Source organism: Heloderma suspectum, chromosome 2 (genome assembly GCF_057233095.1).
Source record: "Heloderma suspectum isolate Gila_16-S chromosome 2, 16-S_ref, whole genome shotgun sequence".
NCBI lineage: Eukaryota > Metazoa > Chordata > Lepidosauria > Squamata > Helodermatidae > Heloderma > Heloderma suspectum.
In genome coordinates this window covers 181089264-181115309 of record NC_139459.1, presented here as the reverse complement: position 1 = coordinate 181115309, position 26046 = coordinate 181089264, and the positions used below count along the sequence as shown (strand labels likewise).

Here is a 26046-nt window from a genome sequence, read left to right as displayed (position 1 = left end):
AGGGGCGGGCCTCCTTCTTTACTGGAGAACTTCTAAATGAGAGGTAGGCAAGCCGGTGTTCGGGATTGCAACCCTCCTCGGTCCCAGCTAGCACGCCCAATGGTTGGGGATGGTGGGAGTTGTAGTCCGAAAATCTGGAGGGCGCCCGGTTACCTATTCCTGAATTAATACTGTCAGTTCGCTGACAGGCATTGCCTCACAGAGGCCATTACCGCGACGCCCAGCCCTCTGATAGGCTACTGATACATCACTCAACGCGACCGTTGGCACGACGGTTTCTGAGAGCGGACCTTCCGCCCCGTTCCCTCGACCGGCTTGCGATTGGTTAGTGTGCCTATCGCTCGTGCAAAAGGGCGGGCGCATCGCGGCGGGTTCGGCTCTCCCATAGGCTGTGGGAGGAGCAGCGCTCGAAGCGCTGTTTTATGATGGGCGGCGGATGAAGGAGTGGAGGGGCTGCTATGGCGGGAGGATCGAAAACGGCCTCGGGGTGGTGTCAACACTGTCTCCTCCTGCTCGGGGCCGTGAGTCTCTTGGCGCAGTTGTGCGGCTCGGGTAAGGGCAGGGCTAACGGGGTCCCAGAAGTCGCCAGCCTCTCAAGCAGCCGCTGCTCCTCCCTCTGGCACAGTGGCTCCATGTGCGGGCTTTAGCAGGCGGCGATGCAGCTTCCTCTGCTGATTTCGGCGCGCTACGCCCCCCTTTCCCCTTTTCTGTCAAAACTTCCCCCACGCGAAGGGAAGTTTCTCTCGATCTTGCCATAGCCAGGTGGGGGTCGGAAGGCGATTCGAGGGGTGAGGCCGCCTGGACTTCGACAGGGGTGCCTTTACTTTGATGCTTCCCAAAGTTTTCATAATTAAGGCGCAATCTTATGCACGTTTAGACAGAAAAAAGTCCTGCAACTCCCAGCCTGCCCCAGCCAGCCATGCTGGCCGGGGCATGCAGGGAGTTGTAGGACTTTTTAAAAATTATCTTTGCACGCTCATATTTGTATGTATCTTAACAAGAATCCTTATGGTGTGGGAGACGAACACATTCACCAGGTTTACAGCAGTTACCGGCAAGTCCAAAAGCCATAGAAGGGTCCTGCAGGAGATATCAGGGAAAGGTGTTGTGATCCTCGTTCTTTACATTTATATCTTGGGCATGGTAAATGTCATTTAGCTGTAAATTATGGAAAGAGGCAGTTACTGCTAAGTGTTTGCGTTTTCTGAGATTTGTACAGGCCCAGATGGAAATCTCTGGTAAAAGTTAACATTCATCAGATTTCTGACACAGCACCATTCTATGCCTGATTACTTGGGAAGAAGTCCCACTGAGTTCAATAGAGTTTACTCCCAGTACTGTCACTTCCTGAGTGCTCAGGAAATTGGTGCAGATTATGGTTTTAAACAATTGAAAATAATGCCTTAGTCCTCATCCTGCACATATATGCCCATGCTGGAATTTAGATTGTAGGCTCCTTATGTATGTATGTACTTATTTCATTTTTATACTGCCCAATAGCTGAAGCTCTCTGGGCGGTTCACAAAATTAAAACCACAAAAATACAACAGAAAATACAATATAAAATATAATAGATTAAAACTATAGAATAAAAATACAACCAAAGTAAAACGTAGCAGCAGTGCAGGTATTTAAAATGCAATAGCAGATTTAAGACAGCAGAGCTAAAAAACTGGAATGTTAAAATTCTAAAAATGCCTGGGAAAATAAAAAAGGTCTTCATCTGACTGGAAAGAATAGAACGTAGGCGCCAGGTGAACCTCTCTAGGGAGTTCACTCCACAAGCAGGGTGCCACATCAGAAAATGCCTTTTTCCTGGTAGCCACCAGCCTTACCTCTTTTGGGGCAGGAACCTTCTTTTGCTTATGTTACTATGAAGTGTCATGCTTGTTGATGGTGGCAGATGGCTGAAAATAACTGATTTTTCTCTAGGTTTCACGATTTAATCCTTGCATGCTTACTCAAGAATTTGCTCCATTGAACTTGGCAGTATCAGATTACATCTAGCCCTTTGTTTTTCTTGGTCACAATCCTTTTTTTAAAATTTAAATCTCAGCCCAACTTTCTTAAGTGTTGAAAGGCATATACTAACCCTTGTGTCATACAATCAGTAGCCCACAGAGATGTCAATTTTATAATTTATTTATTTAGTGCCATCAGTATATATGGCACTTTACAGAGTGGATAGGTAAGAGAATAAACTCTGAAGAACTTACAACCTAAAATTTAACCCATGGGAACTGAGGAAGGGAAAGGGAGTGGAGAGAGGGATGAACAGGAGAGGAGAATGTGATTGGTTCAGTTACATGTCCTTAGGCTTTGTTAGGGTTGCTGCCAAAAGCTTCATGGGAAAAATAGATTTTGCAGGAAAGAGAGGTGAACGTGTGTGTGTGTAAAATTCTCTCCACTTGGCAGAACAGTACAGATGACCAAGACATCCCAGGGTGAGAAAGATCACTGTAGGCTAGTTTGGTTGTCTGTATGGGCTGTATCTAGAGTTCTCATAGCATGCATCCAAGTTGATTACTAGGCAAAACTGATACTTTGAGGCATGTCACAGTTTGTGATGGGCCACAGCAATTATTGGCAAGTATCTTCATGAGTTGTTTTCTGACACAGCAGATCTTAAGATCATCAATGACTTGGTTGAGATCCCTTTAAACAATTGGATCCTTCTCTTCACCTTCTTATGTTCTCTTGCTGAGCATGCTAATCCTGATCCTCATTTTGTACAAATCAGTCTAGTTCTCTCAGTCTGCAGGGAGCAAGTTTAATCTCAGGTGAAGAATTTGCCAATATGTCTAATGTAGTCCTTTTTCTTTGTTTGCTCCCTGAAGATGGAGAGGTGGTTTCACTTAAAGATAATCAAATGCTTGAAGCGAATTTATCTAAGCAGTTTTGCTACACAAACAAGGTGATCCCAAAATGGCATGATATATGGACCAAAATTCAGGTAAGAATTGGAGTCCTCTCTGTTTCTGGCAGCTGATATGAACCTCAGCTGAACTTCTTGTCTGTACACCTGATGCACAAAATTAAAGAGAACTAATCCTAGACTCTGTAGATCTCTGCTACAGATCTGCTGTATGTAGCTGCTACATACAGCTTTCATAAAAGCTCAATTGTCTTCTGTTTCCCAGCATTCCTTCTAGTTGGGAGTGTGTGGGAGATGCAAGGTAAGGGGGTGGTAAATACAAAGTAAGAGGTGGTCATGCAGTGAGTTTCTCCTAGGTCAGACTTTGAGCAATGCATGCTGGTGAAGTACTTCACAGGCCAGTCTCGCATGTAGTCACAGTTTTCCCCCCATACCTTCTCATTCTCTTTCATCAAATTTAAGCTGTTCTGCATTGCACAGGCAAATTTAGGAAATGCTTTGATCCCAAAACATGTTCTGTGATCTGTGGGGGCAGACCGGTGGTGTGTGTGCCAGAGGCAAGATGGATTTTCACTGCCCTGGCATGGGGGAGAGATCAGTGGCAGTCAAAGACAAGACCATCTCCTGTAGCCCTGGTTATGCTGTAGCGTGATGTACAGGAATCCAGCTTATCCCTATGCTGCTCATGATTTTCTTAACTGCAGTAGTTGTTGGCAGATATCTGTGCCTTCCCTGATGTGTAACACCCTTTCCTCTTAATACATTGCTAGCAATATCTAAATCAAGCAATATTCTCGAGTAATGGAACATGACATAGTCTATCTTGCTTGCTTCCTGGGTAACTGCCTTTAAAAGAAAAAGCTGTGGGAGAGGGTTGAATATGCAGCCTCTAAAAAAGAGAAATAGGAGCAGCTAGGGAGAAAATATGTCACAGGTATCATCAGGTAAGTGCCCACAACACTAGAACAACTGAGAATAGCACTTGCTGGCATGCAAATTGTGCTTAGCCTCCCATAGCTGTGTGCCTGCCTATCTTTTCTCTCTCCCCTACCCTAATTTTCATCCTTTTTAAAGATGAAGGGCGCAATCCTGTGGCCGCTAGACAGCGTCTAGACTGCCATAGGATTGTCCAGTTTTGGGGAACCGACCTCAGAGCCCGCGCTCTGAGGTCGGTTCTTGGAAAACTTCCTCTCCGCTCCCTCCACTGCCTCCTTGTAGGTGGTGTGGATCGTCCCTGGGCTCCGCACTCATAAGAGCAGTGTGGAGCCGGGCAAAAGGGGGTGTTCCCAGGGGCGGGAAGTGCAGAAGTGCCAGTATGACTCTCCCTATGCGTCGTCAGGCCTCCCCTCCACCCTGCCCCAAGGTCCCATGGCTAGACAGCTGAAGTCAGCCATCTAGCTGCGAATGCAGGGTGGCTGGAGCACAGAGGAGAAGATCCCCTCTGTGTTCCACCCACTCTGCATTGGATAGGCGGGCACCCCCAAGTTTGGAGGCAGCCGCCTATCCCGATAGGATTGCTCCCTAAGTGTGCCTAACTTTCTCAGACTGCATTTGTTGGTGCTCTTTCTGAAATCCCCTTTATCTTCAGTGCTTTCCTCTGAACCTGACTGTCATTTATCTTTTAAAGTGTGCTCCATAACTGTATCCAAGTTTTGTGTTAGGTGACTCAAATACCCTTTGAACCTTGACATTTTGACTCTTCTTCATTAAATGTTGGAACCTGGATGGGGGTGAATGCTCCTTCCTTGTTCTCCTCGACCTCAGCGGCTTTTGATACCATTGACCACGGTATCCTCCTGGACCGCCTGGAGGGGTTGGGCATTGGAGACACCGTATTGCAGTGGTTCCGGTCCTTCCTCTCCGGCAGGTACCAGAGGGTAGCACTGGGAGAGGAGGTTTTGGACTTGTGGCCACTCACTTGTGGGGTGTCACAGGGTTCCATCCTCTCCCCGATGCTATTTAACGTCTATGTGAAGCCGCTGGGGGCTATCATCAGGAGGTGTGGGGTGCGGTGTCATCAATATGTGGATGACACGCAGCTCTACCTCTCATTCAAATCTTCACCAAGGTTGGCTATAGAATCCCTGTCCAAATATCTGGAGACGGTGAGTGGCTGGATGGGGAGAAATAAGCTGAACCCTGACAAGACCGAGGTACTTTTGGTGGGAGACAAGAGGAGCTTGAGGGATGTTGACCTGGTGTTGAATGGGGTATGGCTGCCCTTGAAAGACCAGGTCCACAGCCTGGGGGTCATTTTAGACTCCCAGCTGTCCATGGAGGTTTAGATGTCAGCTGTGAGCTGGACAGCGCTGTACCAACCCCATCTGATACGGCGGCTGTGCCCCTACCTTCCCGACCATCTGCTCCCATCGGTAGTACATGCCCTGGTCTCCTCTCATCTAGACTACTTTAATGCGCTCTACGTGGGGTTACCCTTGAAGACGGTTCAGAAGCTGCAGCTGGTACAGAACGCGGCGGCTTGCCTGATTAAAGGCAACCACCGGCGAGATCACATCACTCCAGTGCTGAAGGAGTTGCACTGGTTACCAGTTGTTTTCCGGGCCAAATTCAAGGTGTTGCTTTTGGTCTTTAAAACCCTATATGGTTCTGTCCCAGCCTATCTGAAGGAGCGCCTCCAGCAACGCCAGACAGGCTACTTAACAAGATGGCCTTCTCTCTATCCCATCAGCCAGGACAGTTAGACTGGTGAGGATGAGGGAGAGGGCCTTCTCTGTGGTGGCCCCCCCCCTCTGTGGAACTCCCTCCCTAGGGAACTCCGCCATGCCCCCTCTTTAATGAGCTTCCGTCGTGCATTAAAAACGTGGTTGTTCAGGCAGGCATTTGGGGTGAGTTAGGGTATTTTTAGAAATATGACGTTTTTAATGTATAATTTTATTGTTTTAAACTGTTTTATTGTTGTACATCGCCCAGAGTGGCTGGGTGACCAGCCAGATGGGCGATTAATAAATTTAATAAATAAATAAATAAAACCTCCCACCCCCCACTCCATCCCTTGCAGATCCGAGTAAAAAGCACCAAGATGATCCGGGTCACCCAAGTTGAAAATGAAGAGAAGCTTAAAGAACTGGAGGGGTTCAACATATGGAACTATATTGGCTCCTTCTTCAGAGAGAAGCTCAATGACACCTACATTACTGTAGGCATCTACAGTAATAAAACCTGCTTGAAAGTTGACCTCCTTGACCCAGAATCCAATTACACAATCATCGTTGCTCGTAGTATGTTTTGTTTTCCTTGGTTTCTGGGGAAGTTACGTTGGATGGCTATCTAGTATTGCTAAATGCACCATGTTAAGGGCGCAGTCCTATTGGATCTGCCCTTAATACGCATAAACTTCCAAACTTGGAGGTGTACGAGCATTGAAAGCGGAGTGAGAGGGGGCGGTGAGTTCTGACTCCTGGGTCTGAGATTGGAGCGCTGTCTCCGGCCTCAGATCCAGGAATCCAGAAAATCCTATGGCCCCCCAGGTGTTGTCTTGGGGCCATAAGATTGCTGTCTAACCTGGTTACTTCCTGATTCTAGGAACTGTAGCTGTCCAACCTTCTGGTTGTATAGAAATGTAGCAGAGATGTGAGGACAGGAGTATAAGAGCAGTGTCTGGGCAACTGAGCAATGATCTAGTCTAGAACTTTTTTACTACATATGGTGCAATAAGTATGATGGCTACTAGGAACAGACATTGATGCCTGATGTCACCAGATGTCAGGTTAGGTGAGCAAATGTGAGTTCTGTTATGGCAAAATAACAGGTATAAACTATTTGGGAGACAGATGCAAGGAGAGCCCAGCCCAGGATTGGGTACCGTTTTTGAACCTCCTCCTCCACTGTAGGAAAATAGAATGTTGGGCTTAACCATGATAAGTTCCTTTTTTACAGTGGATTGAGGATATCATACCCATCCTGGACAGAGGTGTCTTGCTGCTGTGGGGAGTAGGGGGTGGTCTCTAACTCTCAGGAGGTTTCAGCTAGTGTCTTGGGCCCTGGAGACACCCTGCTCTTCTTCATAGGTATTTACAGTCCCTGCATAAACTGGGAGAGTAGAGTAAAATTCGAGTTATCACTGTCTTTTTGATGCTATATGTCTTGAAACTGGGCTGGGGTGCTTCGCAGAAAACCCTATATGAATCTGATTTGCATAAGCTCTGGCTATTGGAACAAGTGGGAGGGTCAACTCCTTCAAAGATACTCCTTCATGATAGAAAACGAATGTATTATGGTAAGTCCAACGTTGTATTCTTCTGATATTGGTGATCCTGTCCAGTTGTGAATCTGCTAAGTTCTGTCTTTCTAGCCATTCCCTGTGAATAGTGGAAGTGCAATTAATGGCTGATTCACATTTTACCTTCTCTATGTGGGTGCAGCTATCTATCACTTGTGAATGAAGCAGGTTGATTCTGTATATATTGTATAGGATCCTGGCTGCATCTGCACACATGTGTTGTTCAGTAACTGATGTGCTGCCAGGTGAGTGTTACCCTGGGAAGTGTGTTAATTGGCCGTAGGCAGTCAAAGTTGTTCAGTCCAGATGGCTTTTGCATTGAAGGGATGTGGATGATGAGAATTACTACTTTAAGGGAAAACTCTATTTGCCTTCTTCCAAGGGTTTTGTGCTACACAGCTATTCCAAACAATTCAAGATGCAGTTGTTCTGTTCTTAGTATACTTATGTTGTTGCAGAGGAACGTTTTGCTCTGCTCTTTGAATTAATTCTAGATTGATATGAAGAGTATAGGACATTCTGGATTACACCCTGAGATGTGTGTATAATATATTTTAAAATGTAGAGGGAGAGAAAGAAAGAAAGCAGACAGCACAATGTCTGTATGATATTGCTTCTGCCTGAACATTACCTGGGCATTTTCTCTGACAGCCATTAGAGGTCACCTAATCCAAAAGATCTAGGAGCTCACAGGTTGGTTCGGGACACTTGACTGATAAGGAACTATTTTGTTTGTTCTAGCATTTGATCCCAAGTTCTTCGTGGTTACATTTCTGGGCCTTCTGCTATTTTTCTGTGCTGAATTGATGAGCAGGTGAGCATTCTAATGGGGGATGGAAATGGGCATCAGGCTTCACTGAATGAACAGTGCTAGTGCCTGTCCACATGCTCCGCAGCTGTTATCTTCTCAGCTCTAAGGGTGCAGTCCTGTGCATGTTGGAGAATGCTGGGAGTTGTAGGACTTCTTCCTGTTTAGACTTGCATAGGAGTGTGCCCTAACAGATTGGTCTTTCCTGGCTAAAGCAATGGCAATGGGTATATTCTCTCCCATCTTGAAGTCATGATTTTTCCTTAATAAGGGCTAATGTAAGTGTTATGCCTTTGTATCCAAGAACGTTCAATGTATGAACTGGCAACATGGATCTGACTTGCTTTCACTAATGTAATTTTTTACTCTGTTTTGGAATACTGTGTTTCACAAGGTTGCTAGCAAGTCAGACCTTATATGTTGTATTTTCCTATCCTTGTAGGGACACGTTTGAATGTCTGCAATAAGATAATTGAACTGGCCCTAAAGAATTGTTTTTTGGGAAATTGAGTTGTGACCTCAAGCTTTCTCCCCCCTGCCCCTGTCTTGCCTACATTCTTGATTAGCAAGATAATTTTCTTAGAACCACAGGGGTCCACAAAAGCACTTGCCAGGTCACCAGTGACGACCATATCTTGCCACTGGGCTTTGGTAATACTTTGGAAGATCATCTTGCTGCTGCTACCTGAGTGAGGGGGGGAGAGAAAGGGAGAGTTGTGAAGTTGTCCCTGCTCGCTACGCTGTCTTCCTCCCTTGCTCCTGCAAGACTTCCACATATTGTTTGCCTTCATTGGAGCACTTCCTGGTCACTTGGCAACGAGGCTGGGGCTCTCTATTTTCAGCTGAATTCCAGCCAGGAAAGGCTATGCTGTTGCTGTGGTCCACGAAATGCCACCCCTTGCCTGGCTAAACCATGCATATGCTTTTAGTCTCTGTGGAGACGTGACTCATGACCTGAATCACTGCTCGCTTTTCCTTCCTGCTTCTAAGCTTGCTTTCCTCCTGCTTTGGCCAAGTTTCTCTGTCCTGTCCATTGCACCTGGCTGCAACTTCCACCTCTGCATAGCAGGAATGGTGGCAACCATAAACCACAAGCCAAAAGTTTTGGACTCCTAGAACCATTGCTTGGCAGTTGTGTATTCCAGCCACCTTTCCCTGTTCTTATGGTATGTGTTGAATATTTGCTTCTCCTGGCAAACTTTGTGAGCCTAGATGTCATGCCTGTGCAGCAAGTGAGATAACCGTTGTTTTTGCAGAAGCCCACTTTTCTTCTATTCAGCTGGAATAAGCATTGGCATGCTAAGTTCACTGCTCATCGCCATCTATGTAATGTCCAGAATGGTGCCCAAGGTGAGTGAAAACACTGTTCTATTGGCTGTACTAAACTCTTTAGCAACAAACATCCTGAGAGCTACAAGTTGCGAGCTGGCTTACTCTCCAGAGCTCCATGGAGGGCATTCCTTCATTTTGGGATGGCACTTCCCTCTGGACCATGTAGACAGTCATTTTGTCACTTCTTCAGGGCAGGAGCCACCCTGCCCTCCCAAACTGGCTCTTTCTAGCGAGCCATATGGTCAAGTTGAGCTGGTGCTCTTAAAGCCCAGCTTCTTAGTCACTTTAGGCCTAGTTTTTCCTTTCTTTCGGTTTTGATTTTATTCCTCGGGCAGCTCGTTGTTCCTCCCCACCTCTCCTTAGCAGGATCCAGCTTCGCATAGCTTCCCCAGGGGTGGACTCGCAAGCCTCCAGTCTCCATTAAGCTTGGAAGCCAGCTGCCAGAGCACATGCTAGTGCTGCTGTCCTGCTGCTTTTCCCAGGCCTTTTCACTGAGGCTTCAGAACAAGCAACAGCTGTGGTGGCGAGGGGGACGGCCAACCGTGCTCCACTCCTCTCCCTTGCCTCTGTATAGGGCAGGCAGAGAGCATTGAGCCCAGGTGCTCTGCTAGCCCTTCCCACCATGGTGGAAAGAAACCCCAGTCCTAGATTGGACTCAGAAGCCTCATTTGGAGGCCGAGCAGCGGAGACGGGCCTGATGATCAGGGTGTGAGTTTGGCGCCAAGAGGGGAAAAGCACATTCCTCGGCACCAGGACTCAGAGGTCAGTGTTGCAGGCCCATCCCCAATGCCAGACTTTGCGGGGGAAGGGTCCATGGCTCTGCAACTTGGGTCCAGATCCTGGTTTCCCTGCAGTTTTCAAAGGCCCTACCAACCAGGGGGAGAGATAGCCCCAGGGCGGGATCTTCCTTGGCTTCTCTTTCTCCCTGTAAAAAGAAGGGAAAGAAAAAGAAGCACCATATATCTATGCAGAGATCTTCCCACAGCCGCAAATGCGACTGCAGTTCCTCCTCCCCCTCTAGATCCCATGAAGGCTCCCCTTTGGCATTCATCTCAAGGGGGTCAGGTAGCTCTTACCCCCTCCTCCTCCTCCTGCTCTTGTCAACAAGGCAAGGAAGAGAAACAGGCCCAAGAAGGCAACAAGCCCACTTAAGGGCTCGGGGGGCGGGGGAAGCAGTAGGAAAAGGCTTAAACTGTCTTCTGTTGGGGACAAGTCTGACTCAGAAGACCGTGACAAAGATGAAGGGCAGCTCGCTGAGGAGGAGCTCGAGCCTTCCAATTCAAAGAGCAGGCTCTTTAATCCAGACCTGTTCCTAGCACTGCTGATCAAGGCCTCTAGGAGACTCCAGCTTTCTGGGGACATTATGTGCCATCTGAGACCACAGGCACCTCAGCGCAAAAAGGGGATACATCTGCCTTCCTTCAGGCCTCTACAAAGCCTATGATGGTCCCCCTACTCAATTCCTTCGAGGAGGCTTGGGAAGCAGAGTGGGCTAACCCCTCCGAACCCAAGTCAGTCCATAAGCTGGCAAATGAACTATACTCCTTTCTGAGCAAAGCTATGGATTTGCTGAAGGTTCCTATGGTAGACGCTCCAGTTGCAGCACTCACCTCCTGTGCGGCCATTCCCGCTGATGGGGAGAGGGGACCTAAAGATCTGTGTAGAGACAGTGTTCCACAGGGATTTCGAATCTTCTGCTGCAGCCTTCTAGGCATCAGCTACCAATTTCTTTTCTCCAGAGCAGTTTATCTATGGGCAGAGGGTATGGCAGGGGCAGTGTCCACACCAAAACTTTTAAAGGTCTCAAGAAAATTCATATCCAGCTGCGCTCCTTGCAGATTTGGCCCTAGGTACTCTACAATTCAATGCTAGAGCCATGGCATCCAATTCCCTGGCCAGAAGGAACATTTGGCTACATCACTGGGATGCAGACCTTGGTTCACAATCCAGGCTTGCTATTCTTCCTCCACCGTTAAGGATGGGAAGCAACACCAGTCTTTCTGATGCCAGCAGTCTTCCCCTATTCAGCTGATGCATTTTGCCCCAGTGTGGATGACTACCACCTGAGACAGATGGATCTAGGAGACCATAGCTCGGGGATATGCCCTGGAATTCTCTTCTCAGGGACAAGTTCATTCCTTCTCCCAGGGCAAAGAACCCAACAAAACACAAGAAATTCTTGAGAGCCATAGAACATCTAACCATCAAGGCAGTAGAGCCAGTTCCTCAGACGGACATCCACTCTGGGGTCTACCACATACCCTCTCAATCCTTGCCCCTCCTGGCTACTAAAAGCTAGCTGAGGGGGTATGACTGGGTGGGTCCAGGGTGTGGTAAATGCTTCCCTATGGGAAGGGATGGTCCCTGCTGTCCTTAAGGAAGCAGTAGTGTGACCACTCCTGAAGAGGTCCACTCTGGACCCAGTGGTATTAGACAACTACCACCCAGTTGCAAATACCCCTTTCTTAGGGAAGGTTCTGGAGAAGGTAGTGGTAGAACAACTGCAGGCGCTGTTGGAGGATACTGATTATCTAGACCCATCCCGATCTGGGTTTCGTCCTGGGTACAGGACTGAATCAGCTTTGGTTGCCCTGATAGATGACCTTTATTGAGAGAGGGACAGGGGGAGTGTAACCCTGTTAATTCTGCTCAATCTCTCATCACTTTTCAATACCATTGACCGTGGTATTTTCCTGGACTGACTCCTTGGGATGGATACTGGAGGCACTGTGTTACAGTGGTTTTGGTCCTACCTGTGGGGCCAGTTTCGGAGAGTAACATTGGGTGACCATTCCGTGACCCCTTGGCAATTGAGCTATGGGGTTCTGCAGGGTACCATCTTGTCCCCAGTGTTATTTAACAGCTATATGAAGCTACTGGGAGTGGTCATTAAGGGATTTGGAGCCAAGTGCCCTCAGTATGCTGATGACACACAGCTTTATGTCCCTGTGACATCTGAATCAGGAGAGGCTGTGCAAGTCCTGGATCAGTGCCTAGATGCAGTAATGGGCTGGATGAGGGCCATTAAACTGAATCTGAATCCTGGGAAGACAGAAGCCCTGTGGGTAAGTGGTTTCTGAGTCTGGGAGATAGGCTCAGATCCGTAGTTCGGGGGTACTCCTAGATCCATCACTGTCTCTGGAGGCCCAAGTGGCCATGGCAGCTCGGAGTGCCTTTTACCAGCTTTGGCTAGTTCACCAACTACGGCCTCTCCTGGTCAGGGATCGCTTGGCCACAGTGGTCCAGGCACTAGTAACCTCAAGACTGGATTATTGCAATGCGTTCTACGTGGGGCTGCCTTAAGGCTGCTCCAGAAGCTGGAGCTAGTACAGAATGCAGCAGCCCGGCTGTTGTCAGAGCCTGTCAGCGTGCACCTCCTTTGCTGAGGGAGCTGCACTGGCTGCCCATTCACTACTGGGCCAGGTTTAAGGTTTTGGTACTATTGTACAAAGCCCTAAACAACTTGGGACAAGGAGACCTGAGAGAGCGCCTTCTCCCTTACCAACCTGCCTGCAGCATTATTCCAGGAGGCATTCCTTAATTGACCAGCCATGGTCATTCTATTGGCATTCTGTTGTTTTTTTAAGCATAATTTTATTATAGCGTTTTAATCTTTTTAGGCTTTTACTGTTTATCTTTTATGTTCACCGCTTCGAAATCTGTTTTGGATATGGAGTGGTATACAAATATTGTAAATAAAATAAATAAACGTTCTTACCTGCATCTCAAAAGATTCTTAAAAGGAGCGGCTCTTCTTAATCTTCTTAATCAGCTTTCCTACCTGGAACCTGAACTGGGTTCTTATGGCAGTGATGGGTCATCCATTTGAACCCATGTCCACGTGTTCTTTTAAGTTGCTTTCTCTTAAAACAGTCTTTTTGGTGTCTATAACTTCAGCAAGGAGAGTTTCTGTTTAGATAGGACCACTACTCACAGGGTTTCTAGCTCATTGTTCATTTCTTTGACTCCAAGACCTTGGGGGCTAAGGTGTCGAAATCCTCCATTTTCTAGATGGTTGAAAGAATGCATTGTGCTGGCCTATCAAACTTTAGGGAAGGACCCACTGAAGCGGGGAGGGGGGATCACGGCTCCTTTCCTGAGGCGGGCATCAGCATTTGCTGTTTTTAAGGGAGATTTTCCCATCCTAGACATATGTAAGGCAGGCACGTGGGCATCAGTTCACACAATTGTTAAGCATTACAGAATTGACACTGCTTCTTCAGCAGATGCTGCTTTGGGGTGCAAAGTGTTGCAGAAGCTGCTGGTGCATTGAACTCTAGTCCCTTACCTGCCCTGTTGTTGTACTGCTCTGTTATGACCCAGAGTGAAGGAATGCCCTCCTTGGGCCTCTGGAGAAAACAGAAATTTCCTTACCATGGATTTTTGTTCTCAGAGCTCCACAGAGGGCATTCCACCCACCCCGCTAGGGGCCTAGCGTATTACTCTGTTAAGGAGGAAGAGTTTTGGGTGATTACAACTTCTGCTCCCACCACACATGTAGGGAGGTAGGCAGGGATTCCTGGGCTGTTTCCCATTGCTGCCCGGCATGTTTGCCATTGTTTGTTTGTTTTTAAACTTGTTTTCAAGTTGCTCATGTTCATATTTTTAAGCCATTGGCATAGGTTTACTATTTCTCCATTTAGTTGTAGGGTTGGGTTTTTCTCCTCTGTTCTACCAGTCCGGTCTGGGAGGGCAGGGTGGCTCCTCCCCCTGCAGAAGCAACAAATCGACTCTGTCTACGTAGTCCAGAGGGAGGTGCCATCCCAAAGTGAAGGAATGCCCTCCGTGGAGCTGTGAGAACAACAATTCACAGTGAAGAAATTTTTTTTTTTCAGCGTTTAAGTTCTAATTTCAGGTGCCCAATTCGGACCATCTACATCTTGATTTTGGGAATGTGGAGAGCATGCTGCCTTCTCAGTCTACATTGTAGGAAACAGTCTCTGACGCAGCTCTGCTGTCCACATTGCTCCTTTCCTAATCCCCTCCTGGAGTTCTCAAAGGATTTCTGAGTTAGAAAGGAGTGAAATGGCTGAATATACTCTTATGTTTTCTATGTTCTGCTTTCTTCAGCCCTTGGGAAAGCTGTTTTCCTTTGAGTGGGTGAAAGGGACACTGGTGGAACATGCCTGGCATAGTACTCATTCTGTTTGCTTCCAAAGAAGCTCAGTCAGCCAAAGATAGGCAGGAAGAGGAGAAGAAGGAGACTTATATAGTGGTGCCCTTGGGAACATAGAGTTGATGGCAAACTCTGAAAATAGTAATTGAGCCTAGAGAGGGGAGCACTGAAAATTGTCACTAGGGAAAGGAGGAACATGTTCTTGTTGTGGCCGGGGAGATATGATTTGCCTTCCCCACGAGGTTAGGAGCTTTATTGCATCCTTCCTAACACAGGTTTTTTGTCTAATATATGGTAGCCTAGAGAAACTTCCATGCATGCTTTTGTTAGAATCTGGAAAATCATAATGTCAAATATGTGTTACTACTGTGATTGCAGGGTAAGACATAAGCAGTTTTCACCAGAGATGTTTAATTTATTTATTTTTTGGTGTGTGTGTGTTTGTGTGGTGTTAATCTGCTTCTCTTGCATGATTGCCTCACACCAGCCTTCACGTTCAAGTTGATATGTTAGTGGTTGTGGACTCTTAGAAATCCTAGTTATGCAATTTTGCAATGTAGGAGAAGCCATGCCAGCAAGAGGAGAGTTCTCAAATGGTATGTTTCCCTACGACCAAAAAAAAAAAAAGTGGCATTCAGCAAATGATGATGCCCCACCTTTGTACAAATTTAATCTCAAGAACAGGGGGCTGTTTGTCTATCCATCTGATAAGTTAAATGAAATAGCCACTTTAGTTGAAAATGGCTGTTTGTTGTTATTATTCATATTTACAAGTTCAAAGATCCATGTGGAGCTGTGAAAAGTGTCCATGTATTCCTGGTGAAAGCATTTAGGCCCAGTACAAAGGTACAATTTAGTGGGGTTAGGGCAGAGGGTCATGGCATCACACATGTCCTCTCCCATCCCTCATTCTGGTTTGTACCATTTCAGACTGCAGGTGGGGCTCAGTTGATTTAATGCTCTTCGGTTCAAAATAAAAATCACTGCACAAAGTATACTAGATGCTGGGCAGAAGGGTTCTAGCTTAGCCCCCTCTTTGACATGCTAGTTTTGGTAGGGTTCACAGAACACAGGAGTGTTCTGTCATGTGTGCCCCTATCTGTAGTCTGAAGTGGTACAGTCTGCACATAGGTTTGCCAGTTCACTTGCTGTTGTGAGAACCAGGCCTTAGATGTCCAACTGAGTGTGTCACATCAGTTCCTAACAGGAGTTCCACCAAAAGAATCTGGCCTTACTGTTGAGTAGATCTACCCCTGGTAGACAGAGCCTAGCCAATGAGTGAAATGTGCGGGGCCTACACATGGCAATAGCCTAGCAGCATTATGTGTCTGTTTTAGGGCAAATTGAATTGTCTGCTCACTCAAGAATGTCAAAATAGCTTCCTCCTAAGATAGCGAGTGTGGTGCCCAGTTTGTTAATTATGGTGTTGTATTAGTTCTAATGTTTTTATTAATGTTTTATATAAATGTTTTAGCAATTACTGTATATTGGAACTGTGTATTTTAATATCTATCATAATGTATTTTAATTTATTTAATTTTCTTGTAAACCGCTTAGAAATGTTTTTAAATATAGTCAGCGGTATATAAATCTATTTAATTAATAATAATATATTTTGTTCTTTCTGTGCCCTAGAAAAGTCCCATCTATCTCATGCTTGTGGGAGGCTGGTCTTTTTCTGTTTACCTTATACAGCTGGTCTTCAGAAACCTGCGGGAGATCTGCAAATTGTACTGGGAATATCTGCTGGGTGAGTGTTGGCCTTCCCCTGATCTAGTGACCAAAGCTTCAGAGCCTCAGAACATTTTGCATATTTCTAAACAAACCTACTTGCTGGCAGTTTGCTTCCGTAAGCCTCTACACGTCATTAAGTGAATAGCTTTTGAAATCTGTCCTCATCTTCCAATTAGCTTGAGTAAAGCGGGTCCAGAGTTCTTATTAAGGCTCATCAAGCTGCCTGGTTATCTTAATCGCTATGCGCAGCAAATGCTGCACAAGTAGGATTTGAAGTCACTTAATCAGAAGCAGATAGAAAATCTGGTATTTGGATTGCCACTCCTTGGTAGTATGAGGCACTGGGGTTGTGCACTATTGAGGAAATATTGGCGTTAGCTTTGCTAATGGATATTGCACATGTTTTAAACATGACCTATTTAAGCTGCCAGTTGTGCAATTCTCATTGCTAGTCATACCTAACACAATCTTGGGCTTGACCTTGATGGCATATGTGTGTGTGTGTTGGGGGGTGGGGTGTCCTTGAATAACCTATGTTAGAAGAAGCATGCATTGTGAGCACCGCAGACATCCATCTAATAACACTTGTTTTAATGCCTTTGCTGAAAAAAGTGCAGTGTGATGCGATCCTTCTTGATCACCATCCTGTCTATTTGGAAAATATTTCTGGTTCAGAATCTTCCTAAAGTATGCTGTGTAAAAAGACCTGAGTTGTTGTTGCCTTCTAGATTCTGAGGTTAACAACATGCTTTAATCCTCTTGCTGTTTGGAGCAGGGTTGATATGTTCTAGACCAGCTTCTTATTCCTGGCTGCTTTTTCAGAGTATCTTACTTCCTGGGGTGGCTCATTCACTCACTCGATGGAGATGGTGAGGAGTCCAGGTAAAAGTAATCCTTGAAGTGCCTCTTTCTTCCCTTTTTTCTCCCACTTACAGGCTACCTGGTCGTCGTAGGCTGTGTCAGCTTTGCTGTATGCTACAAATATGGCCCTCTGGAGAATGAACGCAGCATCAATCTCCTCACTTGGGGTCTACAGATCCTTGGCTTGCTGCTCCTGTACTTGGGCATCCAGATACGACAAATTGCCATCACCTTGATCATAATTGCAATCTGTACTAAAAACCTGGAGTACCCAGTCATATGGGCCTATGCCATCTACAGGTGACGGATGGGAAGCATGGGCATTTCTTCTCCTAGCACAGTCCAGTAATAGCCCTGTTAATAGATTAGTAGGAGGTGTGTGTGTACATGCATGTACTCAAAATATAGTGAGACCTTTGACATGGCTCTTAGTAATGTAATGGATTTCCTATCCAGAGGTCACTTGCTATATAGCTCCATCCTGTCTTATGTCTGTAGTTCAGTTCGATTGTTTATAACCCTAGGTCAGCCTTCCCCAACCTGATACCCTCCAGATGTTTTGGATTACAACTCCCAGAATTCCTGACCAGTGGTCGGGCTGGTTGGGGCTGACGTAAGTTGGAAGTCCAAAACATCTGGAGGGCACCAGGCTGGGGAAGGCTGCCTTAGGTCGTCACAATATAAGTCGGTGGTTTTACTCTATCTATAAACCATCTGGAGGCAAATACCTACTTTTGCATATGCCAATAGAGCAATAGGTGACTTGCTCAATACAGCACAAATCAAAAGAGCAAACAAGCTGAATTTACTATATTTAGGGGCTGATATTCAAGCATACATAACAACTTCGCTTCCTCTGTGTCCGTTCACACCAGAGTGTGGACACTCTTGTAGAGAATGCTTGCTCAGAGTAGGGTGGTAGTTGTTAAAATGTTTTATAAAGCATCTACCAATTTAAAGGCACTGTACAGAAATGGGGGGGAAAACCCAGGATCGTCATTGCCCACAGTGTCACAATCTAATAGATACAAAGGGAGAAAGGAACGGGGAGGAAAGAGGAAAAGGAGCAAATTCAGGTATCAGTTCATGAGGTTATAGACGATTGACATAATTTTCTTCTAATTGCTTGGAGTGGCTCCTGAGGAGACAATTCTGGAAAAGGAGGAACCAAATGGCTGTTGGTCCCAGCCAGTGCAAGGGAGTGGACCTCAGTATCTCCTTTGTCCTTCAGATGCTGTCAGGTGGCATGGCTGCTGGAAGAAACAGGGTCTAAGAGGGGAGCAGTAGTTACCCATCACTTAAACACTTACGGGTTAAGCCCCTAGGTTGCTCCGTGTAGGTTGAGTGGAGAATGTGAGCAAATGGATATCTAACCAATTTCAGCTGTTAGTTCAAAATATACCACTAGGTGGCACCTGCAACGGATTTACAAGATAGTTCTGTCTCTAAAGACTGGCATTTTATTTGGAAGGCTGGGCCCTGATCTAAATCTCTTCTTCTGTGGGGTAGTCACATTTGTACACAACCCTTTGGCACAGCATTTGAGAGAGCATTATCCAAAGATATCTTTAAGGTATCTAACAAACCACCTTTGAAGTAGGGCATTTCTTTCTTACAGTAGTGAAGACACAAGGGACTTGAGACTTTTCCAAGCATAAAAGCTTAGGGCTAAAAACCAAATCTCCTTTATACCCATAAGCCCAACATCTGGAACTGGTCTCTTTGGGTCTTCTGTAAGGAAGTTATAAACACTTTTATACACTTGATCATAAAACATGCTACTCTGCTGTCAAAGGTGCTGAACCAGAGTGAGTTAAGGGAGTTGTACAGTGCGAGACTGAGAGCATTTCGTCACTCACGATTTTTGTGGGCCCTTTACACGACGTTGTCAACCTCCAGGGCCCCTCCCATCCCTTCTGGCAATTATAGCAGCTTAATTCTCTATGGAGAAAATGGGATAAGCAACTTCAAAGTGCAATAACTTTCTGGTGAAATTCTGGAGCCATGCTATATTGCAGTGCCATCCAGTGGCTGTATAATGAATCATATAGAACTTGCCCAGAAAGAAAAACAACGGATGAAACCACATGAAAAAGAGACTATCTTAATCCTGCTAGGAATCTGGAAGCAGAAGCCCTGGTAAGGGTGTGGGATTTTAGCCTTGTGTAGAAATGCTCTGAGTCAGTTGGGAAGAACCTTCAAGATAATCTAGTAAGACTGCCAGGAGAGAATTTCTCTCAACAAGACCCGGTCTTGGCCTGTAACTGAAGTGATGTGCCCTTTGGCCTTGAGCTTAACATGAATATAGATACAGCTGGGACGGAGTCTGTGTCTGAACACTGTCTCCTGACCTGCTCAGGAGTTGTTGCAAGGAGCCAAACCTTGGTGTTCAGATTGCAGCTGCCGCTAATGCCATTGCTATCCTAGCAGGAAGATGTTGACAGCCTCAAAAAAGCCCAGCCCCCCACGCCTGCTAACTGAGGAGGAGTACCAGAGACAAGGGGAGGTAGAAACGCGCAGAGCCCTGGAGGAGTTGCGGGAGTACTGCAGCAGCCCGGAGTTCTCTGCATGGAAAGCAGTCTCCCGCATCCAGTCTCCAAAGAGGTACTGCCTAAGAAGATCAGCGAATGGGAGGGGTGAGCTGCATTGTGTTATGGGATCTGTTTCTAATCTAGGGGCCTTAAGAAGGACACGGAACTTACAAACCCAGCTGTTGGAGGGAGGTGGGATCTGGAGTAGATAGGGGAGGGAGAATGACATTCAGGACTGAAACTGGGTTACTTCGCTGCCAGCTCTATCTGCCAAGAAAGTCTACCACGTCGATGCCCCTTATTTTATTTTTTTTACATGATAATATTTCTGTATTCTACATAGACGCCTTTCTCAATAAATAAAAAATCTCAAGGTGTCTTACAATAGAATTAAAACATAAAACATTTAAAACAGAACTGTTATCCATTAAAATAAAATCGTCTCATAAAACAATCAAAACGTCAGTGACAACCATAAACAATTCAACTGGTGCATTAAACGGTCCTGGGAGTAGAAGGAAGTCTTAACAGGGTGCCAAAAAGATGACAGTGCTGGCTCTTGGCAGCCCACACTGGGGAGAGCATTCCACAATTGGGAGGCCACCCATGAAAAGGCACTCCCTTGTTGCAGCCCTCTAAACCTCCCTCAGGGGAAGCACTTGGAGGAGGGCCTCGGATGTTGATCATAGGGTATGAGGTAGGTTCATTCTGGGAGGGGTGTTTTGTTGGGTAATGTGGTCCTGGCCCGTATAAGTTTTGTCTGTATGCTATACACACTGGGGCTTTCACTCAGCCACATAACCAATCTGAGCTTCATCTTACAATTGCTTAATTGGCAAATGTTTTAGAATTTCGTCATATGACATGAGTAGTAGTGGTCAGGGGTTGGCTAGTTGCTGCAATGCCCTCACTGCTCTCTTGTCTTTCCTCCAGATTTGCTGACTTTGTAGAAGGTGCCTCACATGTCATCCCCAATGAGGTCTCTGTCCATGAGCAGGAATATGGGCTGGGCGGTTCCTTTCTAGAGGATCAGCTCTTTGAAGAGGGGAATGAAGAGGAAGGTGAGGAGAGAGACTACAGCTTTGATGAGGAGGACTGCATGGACACCTCATGGCCCCAGAATCACCTGAGTTTCCAAGATAGAGCTGGCTAGTATTCATGCAAATGGATTGAGTGGTGCCCCCTGCTGACCTGGGGTGAGAGTTACAGTTTTGCTGACTTGTTATAATGGAGCACATGTATACAAAGCCAACTGTGTAGGACATCTGCCTAACTAGGAGTTTTCGCTTGGCAGACTCTGGGAAGGGGTGGGGTATTACAGGCCATTAAAGCCCCACCATCCATTCTAGCCAATTAACTGAATGTGAACTGAAATGCACTTGAGGTAGGCCAAGTGTCCTGAGCTAAGTATCTTGTGGGTTGCAAAAGGGCCAGAACGTAAGGCTGCAAGTTGTGAATAAGGCTAAGCAGTGTGAGTGAGGTGAGGTTGTGACAGTCTGCAAGTCATGGTGAATTCTTTTACCTTGATAAAATGGGCTCCTGAGGAGGGGCTTGAAAAAGCCAGTGTTTATGTCCAGTTCAGTTTGATGTAAGTACCCTAACTTGCATTTTTCCTTGGGATCACGTAACGCTACCCTCTGAGGCCAAGCTGCCCATGGTGTTCGAGATGGCCTGTGGCTATTTGTCCACTCGTTGCCCCTGTACTTGCTGTTCGTTGAGCAACACTTAGCTTAAGCTATCGGGCCTGATTCCTTACTCTTTTGGTGGTCAGTAGCTGACCCAGACTGGGCATGTTTCAGCTGAACCAGAGTTTTGTCTGCTTGCAAATAAGATGCAATGACAGTGCTGCTTTTTTTTTAGTTTGTAGTTCAGTTGTGTGTGTGTTTTAGCTAGTAGCCTCCCAGACTCCAACTCATTGGGAGATGGAGATTGATGCTTATTCAGGGAGTGTGATGAGATCTCTGGCAACAGGCAAGTATCTAGGTCTCTCAGAGATATCTCTGCCATCCCATAAGTAAGAATAAAATTATTTTTAATGGTGCGCCTTGGGAAGGAGATTTGCTTCCGCTTGAAGGCCTCCTGCATAAACCTCTCGGGTTTCCTGCAGCTTTATTTCTACCATTCTTGGATACCCAAAGCTTTGTGTTCCACAACAACCCTGCCAGGGTGCACACTTACTTCACAGACACTCTATCTCTGCCCTAGCAATCATCCATGTTGCTGCAGTTTTCCATGTGAGATTTCAATAGCACCTGGATGAGGGTGTGGCAATAGGGAACTTCTTGCAACAGGTGTTTGTGTGTGCAGCTCTCCAAAGGTGCTGTTTGGTGTCCGCAAAGACTGATGAAAAATTACTGGTCCTATGATAGGATTTAACTTACACCTTGTTCCTTTCAAACATTTCTTTTCTCCCTCTTTTGTTATTGTGAGGTTTGCAGCTCTAGTAGTATGATCCTGTATTTTCACACCTCAGTCTATCTGCCAGCTTTTCAAACTCTGTGCTCAAAGTGGTTACACTGGGATTTATTCCTTTATCAGCCTGGGTTTGGCACAAGCTAGCAGAGAGAACTTAGAACTATTTTGACTAAGCCTGCGACATTCTTCCAACACCTCTTATACATCAGGGATAGTTCTAAAACCAGAATTAAAATACATGATGCCTTCCTGTTTACTTAGGTACAGATCCCCTCTGCCACATTTTTGTGTCTTCTCAAATTTAGAGGTCTTTACAGAGAAATATAGCAAATGTCCACGTTTTCAAAATGGATGTGTTTTTCCTGTGATTGGTGGAGTTTGGTCTTCCAAGAGTGGCTGGTGTGGGCGCTCTCTGAAGTCCTTCCATGAATAATCTCAAAATAAGAGATGCAGGCACATCAGAACTTGACAGACTAATTGTGCCTTAGTGTTTTACCTACTCTTGGAACAACACAAGACAACAAAATAGGGAGGAATGTAGCCATTGTCTCATCTTTTCTGGTTATTCTGAGAGGAAATGTCATGGGGATCCCAACTTTATGGCATCCTCAGCCCCTGCCGTGAAGGTGGTATGATGTGTTTTTTTAGATTAGAATTCAGGAGTGGAGAGTAAATGGCTGGTGCTGCTTCCCCATATCAAAGAGATCTGATCAAACAGGAACCCACCTGACTTAGCATTTTACCAGGTTGTTTAGAATTTAGAACAAGGGGATTTGTTCCACTCTACGAAAACTGTATGTGCAAGATGTCACAGTTGTCTCTCCCACATGTTGAAACCAATGTGAAGCACTGAGTTCTCAGACCATGGTTGGCTAAAACACAATTTGTAAGCGGGTCAACCTATTTGATCTATGCAAAGTGTCTTGTTCAGTGTGGGATATAAGCCATGAAGGATTCTTGGGGGGGGGGGGGGGTGAGGGAAACATCTCCCAATATTGGTCAAACTACCTACAGACATAACTTTTAATGTTTCTTGTTTCTCTGATTTTTATTTTCTGAGGTCAGTATTAAAAATTAAAAAATGCATTTTTCAGAAAGAACGTACTGAGATGCTGTCTCAGTGCTCCCTTACTTGAGTTGTGAAGGCTGAGATTTTTAATAAAGTCATTTTTTGATAGGAAATAAAGCTTCCTTGTGTGATGCTGTGTGGGGGAATAGACAAACTAATGCTGTTAGTATACAGGTCCTAGGACAAATCTCTCTTTGCCTGTGAAAAGCCTCTGCTTTGGGTTGGTCGCAAAATGATTGCCTTTTGGTTGTTAAGGGTAGCTCTCTGCCTGTTGTACTGTCCTGTTGCATTATGCATAGTAATCAACAAGTGAACTGGGAGATGGATTTCTTAAACAGTGTAAGTCCTAAGACTTTTCTTCCATGTAATCATTGTTGCTGTTGCTTAGAGGGCTAGTCTGTTTATGTATAGACTTCCTTTGATAACTTGTACATTTGAAGTTTTAACTGCGTTCACTGAAAAGCATTGCAGGTGAAGTGATATTTGGCGATCTGTGACATCTAAGTCAAGCAATGAACAACTTGTTCGTGAATCTCTCTTGCATTTGGCAAGACACAAAATGGGCACTACTAAGGCTATCATGTCTGGGTGCTGCTTTAAATTGGAGGTGTGATCTTGACCTATTGCCCTGTCCCTACTAGCTGAGCAAGAAGCTCAATACTTGATAAGTGCCTTTCTTGAACTATCTATACATGAGCTCTAGGTATATATACCAGGAGTGGGCAACTTGTAGCCCTCCAGATGTTTTGGCCTACAACACCCATCAGCCCTAGAGAGCATAGCTAATGGTGAGGGATGATGGGAGTTGCAGGCCAAAATATCTGGAGGGCCACACACTGCCCATGCCGGGAAGCTCTACCCCTGTTCAAAACAGCTCCCAGATGCCATTCTTTACCCTATATGCCCACCAGCAGCTACTCTTTGAGAGCTATGGTTGTCTGCTTCTATCAGCAAGGAGCAATCTGGATGAAGTATATGCAAGCAGCTGACATGCTCTTATTCCAGACCTAAAGGGCTGGGATTCGGAAGAGCCTCTAGTTCACATTGGTAGAATGCATGCTTTGCAAAGAGAGGGTCCCAGGTGCAATCCCTACCTAAAGGAAATAATGTAGCTGAGCTGGGAAAGGCCCCTCCTAAGACCTTGGAGAACTACTCTGTTGCTTGACAGACATTATTGGAGTTAAAGGCACCAGTTAAGCTGTAGTTTTGGGGTATGGAGTTAAAATAACATTGGAGATAGGCTTCACTTTACTAAGATAGATAGGCTATTGCGGGCTGACTTTTTAATTCAGGAACTGTAGATTTGAAGCAAAAATAGAGCCAGAAGCTGCTCCTGGGGAACAAACAATACATGCGATCTTAACACTGCAGAATCATTGAGCCTAAATTCTGGATATGCTGTTGTTACCTAGCTGCAACTGGCTCAGGCCTAAGCATAAAGTATGCTTTAAAAAAAGGGAGAGGGTTGGATCAAGGTGACACCTTGCTGAGAAATGTTGATGTTGACACATACAAGTCTTGCAAACTAAGGTTTCCAGACATGGTTTCTAATCAGAGGGAGGGGCAAGGCCTTGAAGTCCCCATCTCCTTGACCACTAATAATCTTGCTTAGCCTCCCAAGGCTTCAGACTTGAGCAGGCATTACTCGTATAAGTTTTTAATCCTAAGGGCTGGAAACTTGCTTTATTTTTTTCTAAAGCTGCTGAACTTTGTGTCCCATACCAATTTCTCTACTTTCACAGTATGACTAGTGTTGCTGATTACTTAGAGCCCTGCCCAGCTGCTTCTGAATAATCCAGCTCTGAGACCACAAGATACAGTTTTAATAGAGGAACAGGCAACCAAATGTTCATTTGTTGCATTTGGCTCCTTTCTCTACCACAGCATACCGGTGAGTTAATTTATAGGAGCCCTTTTCTTCAGAAAGTGGGGATGGGAGAGAAGACAACAGTAGCAGAGCTCTTTATCCCTGTGTCCCCACCCACCCTGGGCAGAAGGTTGTCCTACATTACATGCCTCTTTACTCCTAAGCAGTGATGTTCTATGGCAGAAATAGGCAGTGTGGTGCCCACAGGCACCCGTGTACCCCTTGGACATGTTTCTTGGTGCCCACTGAGTGCCCTACCCTTCCCACTTCATTTTTAAAAAAAATTCTTACGCAGCTGGGATCACTTCAACGCAAAGGGAGGGTCTCTAGCTGCTCCCATCTTCTTGTCCCATGAATGCCTCTGGCCGACACGTGGGCCCAGAGATATTTTGAGGAAATTTAGATAGCAGGTGGCTACAGGCCAGTGCTTCCATCTGCAGTGCCTCCACTTTGTGGTGGTGCCTAGGAGAGGTTTCCCAAATTGCCAAATGTGCCCACAGACCCCAAAAAGTTGCCTGTCCCTATTCTAGGGGAAGCACTGCAGGTTTTTAATTTCCTTCTGGATGAGCACACAGGAGACACCACAAATGCTATGTATATTTACACAGAGCATGGAAGGGCAGACAGGCACTTAGAATGTAAAGCACCATCCACTTGGAGCTCCTTCTTAATGCCAGCTACAGCACGCAGGCCTTTCCCTTTGCTTGCTATTCTCAAAACTGGTTTTGTTTGCAGATACACACAGTCGAACACTGGTCTCAGCCCTACTCTAATTGATGACAGTAGCCTCTAATCTTAATGGGCCATTTAATAGCAAACAGGTAAAACTGAGAAATTGATGTCTTGAGTATGTTGTGAATAAACAGTCTAGCTGGTTAGAAACAGAAGTAATTGCCAATGAAAATTAAGTTGTGAGTATCGTTCTAATGGACAAATGCAGTTATGACCCCTTAATAGTTTCTAAGTGTTTCTTTTGGGGATTCCAGTTGCCTTGCGAGTGGATCTTCACAAGACACAACACCAAATCATTCACTGAAAGCAACACTAATAGTCACCAGATTTATTGTAGCCAATGACAGTGAAACATAGAGAAGCCAAAACCCACCCTCTCAAACATTAAAGCCCACTGCAGAGAACAGGGAAAGATCCGTCATACACTGCTCCTCTGTGTGGAAGGCAGCCTCAGGCCCTCCCATCA

General features: G+C 45.7%; 1 protein-coding gene across 10 annotated transcripts; it reads left to right on the top strand.

Moving 5' to 3' along the window:
* NEMP1 (nuclear envelope integral membrane protein 1) lies at positions 1-25799 on the top strand. Of its 10 annotated transcripts, XR_014788079.1 has the most exons (11): positions 410-552; positions 2838-2953; positions 5895-6114; positions 7857-7929; positions 9180-9273; positions 16007-16121; positions 17041-17266; positions 19394-19570; positions 20431-20693; positions 24724-24872; positions 25584-25799. XR_014788079.1 is itself a non-coding variant. In XM_084836552.1 (9 exons), the coding sequence occupies exons 1-9, from the start codon at positions 37-39 to the stop codon at positions 20648-20650; spliced, it is 1245 nt and encodes a 414-aa protein (XP_084692678.1). In that variant the 5' UTR covers positions 1-36; the 3' UTR covers positions 20651-23092. The 10 variants fall into 10 exon arrangements, 9 of the variants coding, with proteins under 9 accessions (XP_084692678.1, XP_084692682.1, XP_084692677.1 ...); XM_084836552.1 differs by lacking the exons at positions 410-552; positions 24724-24872; positions 25584-25799 and adding an exon at positions 1-43 and having other exon boundaries at positions 19397-19570; positions 20431-23092; XM_084836556.1 differs by lacking the exons at positions 410-552; positions 24724-24872; positions 25584-25799 and adding an exon at positions 1-43 and having other exon boundaries at positions 19394-19602; positions 20431-23092.
* The last annotated feature ends 247 nt before the right edge of the window (positions 25800-26046 follow it).